General features: G+C 44.7%; 1 protein-coding gene and 1 non-coding gene across 2 annotated transcripts; one reads left to right on the forward strand and one right to left on the reverse strand.

Annotated features, from left to right (window-relative positions):
- Nucleotides 1-101: 101 nt before the first annotated feature.
- On the forward strand, nucleotides 102-8,971 carry LOC144174633 (uncharacterized). The gene is made up of 2 exons (XM_077703418.1): nucleotides 102-319; nucleotides 3,867-8,971. The coding sequence occupies exons 1-2, from the start codon at nucleotides 217-219 to the stop codon at nucleotides 4,190-4,192; spliced, it is 429 nt and encodes a 142-aa protein (XP_077559544.1). The 5' UTR covers nucleotides 102-216; the 3' UTR covers nucleotides 4,193-8,971.
- Nucleotides 8,972-9,598: 627 nt separating this feature from the next.
- On the reverse strand, nucleotides 9,599-9,670 carry Trnap-agg (transfer RNA proline (anticodon AGG)). Its single transcript has one exon. It is a non-coding gene; the product is annotated as a tRNA-Pro (tRNA).
- Between the last annotated feature and the right edge of the window lie 1,576 nt (nucleotides 9,671-11,246).

Here is an 11,246-nt window from a genome sequence, read left to right on the forward strand (position 1 = left end):
GCGCCAAGAATTTGTAAGCGAAACTACAGCGAAACGAAACCAACGAAACCTACTGACGTTACTGACGTCACCACGTCTCCATTGAAATAAAACATGGCGGCCTTCAGTAATCCCGGTGTCGCCGGCGGCGCTGTTTAGGCAAAATGTAGTAACCGATAAATTTCTGATGTTACGTGATGACGCTGCATAAGCTGCAGGTGGCCTGTGGTCGCACAAATGTCAGGGAAACCTGCATCCACGATTAGAATTACCACTTCATTCATTCAACTAGTCCCCTCGGAAGACGAACGGCAATTTTACGGGTGCATTGACCGCTGTGGTGAGAGAGCAAAAGAAAGACTGCGTCAGTCTAAAGAAACGGCAATCTAGCTCGAGCACCGGGTCGAGTACGCATGCTGGTGCTCTTCGGAACACTTTGAGGAGACGCGGATGGGAAGAGAATAACATCATTGCGATGGGCCTGTGCGCTGAACTATTAGCTTTGCGGCTTGGCTTGAGCGGATGTCAGATCTCAGCAAAGGCACTCACGTTTCATTCGCGGTCGAGTGGATGACACTGTAGATCCCAAACTTGGCGGGTGCAGTCTGAAACGTAGTGTCTACTGCCCGTAAAGTCCGCAGGCGCTGTTGGTCGTCTCGGGCAGAGGCACGTGAAATTGCTGCCTGGAGTCAAGTCAAACTTCTACGAGTGCCCTGGAGAACCGTTGAACATGAAGTTGATGGCGCTGTTTGCCCTCAGTTGGCCTTGCGTCATTACAATCAATAATCATCGTGAGCACCAATATAATTCGCACTTCAAGGTGGCCAGGGATTGAGAACTTTGGGGTAAAACTGACTGCTGCACCAAACCATTTCGGAATCCACATGTAAAAATTGTGTCTGAAAGCTCAGGGCTAAGGTATGATGACAAACTTGGGGGGGGGGGGGGGGGGGGGGGGGGGGGTTAATCACTGAAGTGCTTTTCACGCTCTCTGGAAGGTGAATTCTTAAGCTTCATGTGTTCAAATGTTGCCTTATTCCTTCTAACAACTGCGTGGAGAACCGCTGGGACAGTGACACAAGGAGCGGAGAGTGCTCACAGAAGTATCAACAAGGGAGAACAAAAGTCACCGGTGGCTCTTCTTTGCAGCCAGCAGTATGTGTCGGCTCACGTGTTCAGTGCACAAGATAAAAAGCCTCCTTTCCTTGGAAGCTTGTATGCCACATGCACGACGAGAGACTCAACCATGATAACCTGGAGGCTGCGCGCAGCGATGAGCTCACATAGTGCTTTCCAAGCAAATTACAGCGGCCATCGCTTTGAGTTGAAGATGGTCAGCACTGTATTGGAAGAGTAAAGACCTGGATGCGACTAAAAATGATGCCCAGGAAAGCCACCTTCCAGCTTTACCTTTAATACGGAAGGAAGGAGTTTTCTCCAGCTAGTGAGTTGGTGGCTTTTTGAACGTGAATCTTAAAAACGCTACCGGCTGAAATGAGGAGACGCCTGGTCCTCCATTGGAGGAAGCGACATGTATGGAGAAAAGCCATGAAGGAAGACAAGGGATTTTTTTATGCACTGTTGGCGCTAGAACTTATGTGTTGAAATGCATCCCTGAAGTGATCACTAGGCAGCTGTGTGCTAAGAGGGACACAGCAGTGTAGAAATGGAGAAAGAGAGAGGTGAACAATATCCAGGTATTACCAAGGGATTATGCAGTAGTTATTGCTGCACTGGCTGACCATCAACACTTTTCAAGCCACCCAAGTTGGGGCTCAACATTTAGATCTGCGATTTAATTACGGTCCATTATTTTGGTCATGCTGTGACAACACGGAACTGCATCTGTGTGCTCCGGTGGAAGAATTTGAACTTCTTTGGACAACATTTTGCTCATTTGCAGCCAGATTAGTGCTATCTCAAAATCAACCGCATCGTCGAAGGACATCCGACCATTTCATTTGTGGATTTGCAGTGATGTGGAAGTGGAAGCAGTTATCAAATAGTAACATTCTGTTCCCCATTCCCTGATGTTTGGAAAGTGTTGCATGCCATGCTTGTCATGTCTGTCACTGAATGATGCTTATTTGTCGTGAAAACCAGGGGCTGTGTGTGCTGTGTGCTCGTAACTATATTTTAATGTGCACTTAATGTTCTTTGGCGCTCTCGTTTCGAGTTTTCTGAGTTGCAGTGCAATCATAATTTTAACTAGGTACAATATAAATGGCGTATTGGAAAAGACGAAAAAATCATAAGCACAGTGTCAATTTTCTTTGATGTTAGCGCAACCAACTCACAAGCAGCAAACCAGATAAATGAAAGCAATGGCACATATTTACAGAGCTTGAGTAGAACATTCTGATCTTTTTTAATTCTCTTGCTGCACAATACTGGGTCAAGGGCAAACATGCACATTTTAGTGCACATTAACAATGTAGAGTAGGCAGGCACCATTATGCTGAGCCTCTGACTATGCCTCCTTGTTTCATGTCTTCATTAATGTGCAACAGTTTTCAGTTCATTGTGAACACATGCAAGCACACGAAACTTGTTCTCCTTTTGGAAACAATTTTATTTAAACAATTCTTGGTACCGCGTGCTTTTCACTCACAGTATTTTTTTGTGGTGTGGGTATTTGTCTACAAAGTAATCTTGGCCCTACGATTTCCCCCTTCAGTACCGCGAACTTTGGACTTGCGCTAGTTGATTCATTTCCTGTAAACTTTTTTGGTTAGTTTTGAACAGTGAGCATTTGCGTGTGCATGCTGCAGTCTATGCATATCACTACAGTGACGTTGTCTTGGTGGCTGCAGTTCCCTGAATCATTATGAATGTATTTACTGAAACCTATTTTAACTCATAAACATTGCAAGTTTATCTATGAATCTAGGCTGTATAATCCTGTATAATTCCAATTCGCTTTCACTTTGCAAAGTGCTAATAATAATTATTTTCTAATCGCCTAAGAAAGCTACATACATTCCCTTTCAGTTCTGACGTCATGGAATTTCTTCGAATCAAGTGGGGATTGACCCTGTCCTATAACTATTAGCTGTCTTCGCTTGCAGTGTCAAAGAAAAGTTTAACTTTGAAGTGAAACTGTTTCACACACGCCAACAAAGATGCAAGAATGGTATATGAATAGAGCTTGGTCATACATGCTAGCACATTTTGTTGTCCGTACAGTTCTTGCGTGTATGTATGTGCCACAGCATGTTGCGATTGACAGATGGTGGTGTGATGAAAGGTGCCGTATAAAATGGCTGAATTAACCAGAGTTTTGTTTTTTACACAGAACACCCTGAACGTGTATGTGTGACCTAGAGCAGCCCACCTAATCTCCAGCTTCTCCAGCCAAGTGCTTCAGCAATCATTATACAGAGCTGATTGTGTGATGATGCACCACTTGGCCATTCCCCTGTCAGCACTTCTTATCCCCCCTAACAATTGCGCTCCAACTGTAGTTAAATGAACCTGCAGAAGAGCTCAAATTTTCACAAACCTTACTGCTAAACCTCCGTGCCCTCGCCTGAAACAGCGCGCATTAAGACCCGTTTACATTTGCGATGAAAGCGACGGGAATTCCGTCGCTTTGTTGCACGACGATCGTTTTTGCCAAACGGTCAGGACCAACTTTTGTCGCCACGCGACAAAGTGACAGAATTCCTGTCGCTTTTGCTTGCGTTCACGTGTAAACGGGACATGCTTGAACAGGACACGGGCTCCAGTGACATGTGAATGGACATGGACGTGTGAACGGGGCATGGGCTCGAACATGCTTTCACGTGTGAAAGGCATGTGTTGTGAACGGGCCTTTACCCTCGTCATTGGGTTAGCAGCCACCTATTGTCGGAACAGTTCAAATCCATGTCCGCCGTCATTTGCAGGGAGAAGCCAGCTGCAGTCCCGCGACCCGGGGTCCATCGGCGCAACGCGGAACGGGCGCACGTTCTCGTGCAAGGTGTGCAGCTACCAGTCGGACAAGTGGGCCCACATGGTGCAGCACGCGCGCAAGCACACGGGCGAGCGACCGTTTGCGTGCCACCTGTGCCCCGCCCGCTTCTTCCAGAGGCACGACCTGGCACGCCACGTGCGCTCCCACACGGGCGAGAAGCCGTTCCGCTGCCGCGCGTGCAACGAACGATTTGCTCGGCGGTACTTGCGGGATCAGCACGAGCTCAGGCAGGTTTGCGTGAGACAGAACCAGCAGTGAATGGCAGTTTCTGTGCCGGCGTTATGGTTCAAGATGAAGACGTTTTTTATGTGTGTATGCGTGCATGTGCACTGCCAGTGGTGACTTAGGGTACCGGAGCTTTGCACCTTACTAAGTGCCTCGAAGGAAATGCACCTTTGTGTGAAACGTAACCTGCAGTGAATGGCAATCCCTTCGCCTGCCTTCTTGTTGAAGTTGAAGATATTTTGTACGTGTTAGTGTGTGCATGGTTAGTGCCAGTGATGATTTTTAGGGTGGAAACTTTGCTCCTCACTACGCCTCGAAGGAGAAGTCGCTGGCATGAACGTGAGCACTTTTGTGTGGAACAGAACCCACACCTTGAATGACAGTCTCCCTGCCTGCATTTTGATCTAAGTCAAAGATGTTATCTGTGTAGTGCCAGTGATGATTTTTGGAGTGTAAACTTTGCTTCTTACTAAGCCCGTTCTTGAAGAAAAGCTTAAGTCAGTCTGACTAGCATAAGAGTAATGCTTAAAGGGGCCATGCGGACAAAATACAAGTTTGTTTTGGCGGAAAGATTTAGTGTTTTATAGGGCCCTAAGCACTTGTTCGGCAGGAAACGATGCTTTATGTATAGGGAAATTAAATATTTTCAGTCAAAATTAAAACTCTCGTGCTAAATCGTGTGTTTTTGTGACGTCGACAATGACGCATTAAGGGCAGGGCCTTAAAACTAAATATAGCCTGCTGACCAGGCCTGCTACCATCTCAGGTGCCCGTTTGACTATCTCGTTTATCGCCTACTTTCATAGACGGTGCTGCAATGCTACTGAAGTGTCAGTGTTTGGTCGTGGCCTCCGCGATCGGCTACCGGCGGCGCGCCGTTGCTCCGCCTGTTCCAATCGCCCGGAGAGAGCGTAATTCCGAAGAGGCCGTTGCGCCGTTTTCCGCCGCACCGCGGCGCGCATAGCCTAAGGTCGTTTTCCCTGGCGCGGACGGGTGCAGAGGACGAAAACTCGGCCTTCGCAGCTTGTGTGCGACATTTAATAAAGAAGTTACCGCACACAAATGCAGGTGAAAGGTAGAAGTAGTTACTGGTGCCATTAGGGTAGTTACTGGTGCTTTGAATTTTTGACGCAGACTATGCCCGGGGTGATGCATAAGTGAATTCATTGCACAGCAGTATTCTTTTTTGTAGTCACGCATGGTTCCAAAACACAACACGTTTTCCGGTTTTCTTTCTAAAAATCTCGTACATGTTTGGAACGCACGGAACGCATATTTCGTGCGTTCCAAGCAAGAACCAAATTATGGGAATTCAACCGACCGAAATCCAACCATTAGTAAACACGAAAATACCCCCTATGTCCTTTCCTTTTTTTCTCCTTTAAACGTGCGGTCTTTGACAGATAAAGTAGATGGCATGGCAACACTACTTGAACCATTTGGCGTAACTTTTACTGCGATACTATTAACAGAGACGTCGTACACTTCAGCATCTAAAGTGTATGCTGTCCAAATGGCTATCGGTATTTCTTCCGCAATAGGCAGGGTAAAAGTGCTGGTGCCGTTTATTGGCATGCATGCTTGCATATACAAACGTACAGAGAGACTTCCAGTCTACCATAAATGGATGTGGTCTAAGTAATGTAATAAAAATCTTTACGCGAGTTACGATTGTTATAATTCTCCACTTGATGTGTTTATTCACTAATATCCCGAACAACTTACTCACAGCCGATGTTGTGCATACAGATATTAGTGATCAGCTTACTTGCTCACCGGAAAAAATAATGCCCTTAATATCTCATGACAACAAATTAGCAAATCTAGAAATTCAGAAACAGTCTTTCGAAAAAATACATATGTAGAGTCGATAGCGATATGAAAGGCATCGCGGAATATCATGACTTTTTCACTCTCAGCAAATAATTTGGTAGCGTGATTGCAGTAGGTACTTGAAACCCCTAAGCATATTAAATAAAACGCAAAGATATGATTGACTTGTACCCGTGGAAGCCTAACAGATTATTTGACTATCGTAGTCGCCTGCCTATAAACAATCCACGAGAGCTTATCGGTATTACACTGTTTTCGCGCACGTGCACTCACGCACACACACACGCACACCACACACAACGGATACCCAGAGCGTTCGAAACAACTTAAAAGGCAAAAAAAAAAAGCATATTTTCGCGCAGCGATGTCGCGCGAAAATGATGTAACAGCAAAAAACGAATTCAGCACGCTGGCATTCACTCTGCCCCAGATGAGAGAACCCTTCTCGGCATTCGCCTTTCAAGCAAACCACCACTAAAGCTGCATGCAAAGGCAATCGTCGGTGTTAAACAACGTACGTTAAACAACTTTGTACTTGTAGGATCGAGTCAAAATACATAGACCATATATTCAAGTTTTCTATCCCGAAGACGCGACAACGAAGGCTGATTTACAACTCAAAGCGCAGGCAGCGTCGGCCAGACGAGCCTCGCTTCAACCTTAGGCTAACGGCGCCGTCTCGCGGCGTGTGTCGGAGTTAGCAAAATTACACCGCTCCCCTTGCTTCCGCGCCGAATGGGACGGCCGGCAGCAAATTGCGGAGGCCATGGTTTGGTTATCTTGTTTATCGCCCACTTTCATACATGGCGCTGCAATACTGCTGAAGTGCCAGTGTTCACGCTTTGCTTCTGGACTGACTTCTACACCTGGGGCGGTATTCTCGCAACTGTCCCTTTTGGAAACGTCCCTTTTGAGTCCCGTTCATCGTGACGTACTTCCGGTTAAGCAATGGGCATTGGCAGTAGGTTTGTTGCGCTTGCGTTACGTCACTTCTGGTTGTTTGCTTTAAGCCAATCAGGGCTCGCCAAAAGGGACACTTTTGAAAGGGACGCAAAAGGGACAAAACTCGAGAATACCGCCCCTGCTGTATTTGTATTAGTTGACACTAATCGTTTCCTATGCTATGCTATGCTATGCTATGAACTTAAGCTATGACTCGACAAACATGGTCTTGTAAGCGACCTTGCCGGTTGTGCGAATTGGTAAGTTTTTGTTTCAGACAAGTCCAGCGTGTCTAACGGCTGTGTTAGCGGTGCCAGCCGGCAAAGAGCCACTTTAACTGCTTCGGTGTTTACATGTTTGTTCGTAACTGTAATTTTTCACCCCACAATACTTACTTCTATAAAAAGAATGTGCCCTACATTTAAGTGCAAATAGCTTGTTCGGCAAGCTTATAAGCCCCGCCTAACTTGCGTTTGCTTTTGCCGGCCTCAGCCAATCGCAGAGCTGGTGCGTATGACGTCATAGGTTCTGTTGCGGGAAATGAGCTAGTGGGTCGCATGGCTATTCCCTTTTTTGCTCATTATTTAGCTTATTTGAGCGAAGTTTACATTAAAAGTGGTGTCAGTATGATTCCAATGAGGCAGTCTTTCAAATGGACCAAACTTGTGTTTTGTCTGCATGGCCCCTTTAAGGGTAGAGCTACTGGCATAAAGAAGAAACTTGTGTGAAAAACATCATAGCTACAATTAAGAAAAAGGAGTAAACTTGAAGCTGGGCATGTAATGTGAAAAACTGACTAGCCCTGAACCACCAGGGTGACAGAGTGGGTGCCATCAGATGCGACTAGAAAAAGGACAAGACCATTGCATGTGGCACAGACCACTGGCCATAACTTGCTGGCATGCTCTTTTTTCTTCTTCATCTTCCTTTCCTTTCGCTTTCTATATATGTTTCTGATGAGACAGTTTGGCACGACACATTAGGTTGAAAGTTAATGCCTTGTCCGTCAGTTCAGGTGGAATTGTAGGCTGATGACGTAGTACGAGGTTATACACCGATATGTACAATTGTACATATCGGTGTATTGCCTGCCCGCTATCGCTGCAATGGCTTGTTTGTTGACGGAAAAAATTCAAGATGTGCGGAGGCCACAAAAAAAAGCAGTATTGCTTATGTACATAGCGAAGAACAAGCACCTTGTTCGTTAGCTGTAATGCTTCTATGACGAAAAATAAACGCTGTTTTTTTGTTCATTTTATTATTGTGTATAGTGCCCTTGGAGCAATTTTTACTGAACGCAGTCATACCAGATAGATGATGCCAATTCCCAGCTGTAACCAGGGTCGCCTAGCTGGGACCAGCTAAGATCAGCTAATACCAGCTGAGACCAGCTGGTCTCAGCTGAGATGGTTTATGGTTAAATTCCCAGCTGGGACCAGCTAGAAGCTGGTACCAGCTGGGACCAGCTGAAACTAGCTAGGACATTTTCTCTTGGGAAATGTATAGAAACAAACAAATATGCATGTGCAAATGTGTATCACAGTGCATAGTATAAATTATTAGTTCTGTATGAATATGTGTGGGCAAAAACAAATATCTGTATAAGGCGCGTATACTTAATATAAGTGTCGTGTGTGTATTGTGCAAAGAAAATTTTTGGATACTTTACAAATACTGATGTTTTGGCGAGTTGGTACGGTGTAACTACAGAGAAACATTGCAAAAATGGTGAGCAGTACCTAAGAGAACAAAGCATTAACTTTCAACCTAATGCATCGTGCCAAACTGTCTGATCAGAAACAGATTTAGAAAGCGAAAGAAAAGGAAGAAAAAAAAATCACGCCAGCAAGTTATGGCCAGTGGTGTGTGCCACATGCAAGTGCACAGATAAAATTGGGGTGAATTTGTTTTGCATTGAACCAATTCTCTGTTTATCGGATGAAAAAGGGAAGCACTGTATAAAAAAAAAGTGATGCACATTTTTGCTATGGCACCCGACCAAATTTTCATGTACTAGCAAATTGCCTGATTTGAACTATCTTTGTGGCATTTACCGTAATGGTCATACAAATAAATCAAAGTGGCTTCCTGTAACTGACTACTTTTTCTTACTGCAACAAATTTGTGCCTTCTTTTTAGTTTTCATTTACAAGACTGCACACTGTACCAACTGTGTGGTACTCAGAGAAATTTTGAAAATATTCCGCATATAGAATGATAAAATAATATGTATTGTGCACCCTGCACTTGCTATATATATTTCACTTTACATTGTGAACACGTGTTGGAAAAATCATGAGCAGGAAAATGAATCTAGGGAAACATAATTACTTTATCTTTGTGTTATATACTGTTCACAACTAATGAAAAAACAATAACATACGGGTTATCTATTAACTATTATGAAGGATCAGGCATGGCATACACACAGTTACCTTGGTTCAATATTGGCATGGCAGGTATATTTTGTGTAACATGGGTTACGAAACCACGTAACCTGTGTTCATCTATAATAAGTAATAATATAGGAATTTCAATGCGCCAGAAGTCCTTCATCTATTCTTGAAACTCCAGAGAAACCTACCTCCGCGTACTTAGTAGTGGTTAGATGAAAACATTTTCGCATTACATATGCAAGATATCAGCAACAAAAGAAAAAAAATTGGGCTCGTCCGGGATTTGAACCCGGGACCTCTCGCACCCTAAGCGAGAATCATACCCCTAGACCAACGAGCCAGGACGTTCGTGAAGCTTTAAATTTGTGTATTGTATTATTGCGCCGAATATAAAATGCTCCAGTTGTCCCGTTTTGCATCACTTGCACACTGTCATGACAAACGGTGGCTGCACACTGAACTCACAATGTGCGATAGACAATCTATTCTCCTCAGCTAACGATACTCCGGAGAGTCCAGAAACAGTCCCGAATCTGACCGAGCCGACCACATCTTTTTTCTCTACAAGATTCTAGGACACTTCGTGCTGGCTTCGCTGCTGTCTCTGATTGGCATGTGGATGAAGTCAAGAGAATGTGCAGCACCGGGCCTAAAGTCCCTTCATACCGAACCCATGCCGTGTTGAGAGATGACGTTATAGCATTTACAGCCAATCGTAGCCAAGGATGCCGAAATCAAAGCAATGGCGCGCGTTTTGAAAATTGGTTTGTACTTCGACGGGTACCGCTACTGCTCGTATTTATAAGTCGGGCTCTTCGATTATCACTCTTAAACACGGTTTAAGAAATTTATTCTTACCCTGTGCTCTTAGGCACCATTGCATTAGGAGATGGGACTCCGTTACGATAAGTTTAGTCATAAATGGTAAAGTCGAAGTCGGCCGCGCTTTATGCCGCGCAAATGCAGCCATAAAACTACAAATAAAAATGTACCGCAGGTCACGTACTCGGTCGGGTGCAGCCGGCTAAGCTCCCCGCGCTAACACAAAACCGTAAAACAGGGTCACGTGGTGCTCTGTGTTACAACTGTGAATGGAGTCTTTAAAAATATATTTTGTATTTAGGATGGCTTGAGTGTGTTGAAACTAAATTTGCACGAAGGTTGCATTTCGGGATCAATTTATCATCTAAAGTAATAAATGCAACAATAAATGTCCTGCTTTTTTAGCGATACAAGAAAAATTTGTTTGGTGGGCGCCATACCTTTGTGCGTGCGTGCGTGCGTGCGTGCGTGTGCGTGTGCGTGTGCGTGTGTGTGTGTGTGTGTGTGTGTGTGTGTGTGTGTGTGTGTGTGTGTGTGTGTGTGTCCGCACAAAAAAAAATTATAGCGCCAGCTTTCCTTTCAAGGCGAGAATTGCTTTTTTAATCAACTGCTGAAAAACCAAGAAACTGAGTCGTCTTTTTTTTAGACGTCTTTTTTTTTTTTAGACGAGGAGGTACTAAGCCAGATTCGGTGCAGTGATCATAGGATGGTTAGGTGCAAAATAAGGCTAAATCTCAAAAAAGAAAGAAGGAAGCTCGTAAAAAGTAAGAAGCCCAACGTCAGGTCAATAAGAGGCAGCACGCATGAGTTTAAAATAACCCTTCAGAACAAGTTCGCACTTCTAGACGGTCAGAACGAGGACGGTGTGGACACTCTAAATGATAACCTAACAACAGCAATCACGGAGTCAGCAGCGGCTACTGGAAAAGCAGCATGTAGGAAGCAAACTGGAAAACTAGCTAGGCAAACAAGGGAACTTATTTCGCAGTGCCAGAAGATGATATTGCCGAGTACGGTGGATCAAACTGAACTAGCGGAGCTGTCAAAATTTATAACCAAAAGTAAAACAATTGACATTCGTGCGTACAACATGG

The sequence above is a fragment of the Haemaphysalis longicornis genome, unplaced genomic scaffold (genome assembly GCF_048455015.1).
Source record: "Haemaphysalis longicornis isolate Haplotype H1 unplaced genomic scaffold, Haemaphysalis longicornis Haplotype H1 scaffold_3, whole genome shotgun sequence".
Lineage (NCBI taxonomy): Eukaryota > Metazoa > Arthropoda > Arachnida > Ixodida > Ixodidae > Haemaphysalis > Haemaphysalis longicornis.

Excerpts from the sequence above, each read along its gene's own strand:
- LOC144174633 (XM_077703418.1), top strand. The coding sequence starts at position 217 with ATGTCAGGGAAACCTGCATCCACGATTAGAATTACCACTTCATTCATT. Across the intron at positions 320-3,866 it reads CGGGTGCATTGACCGCTGTG|GGAGAAGCCAGCTGCAGTCC; the intron begins GTGAGAGAGCAA and ends CGTCATTTGCAG.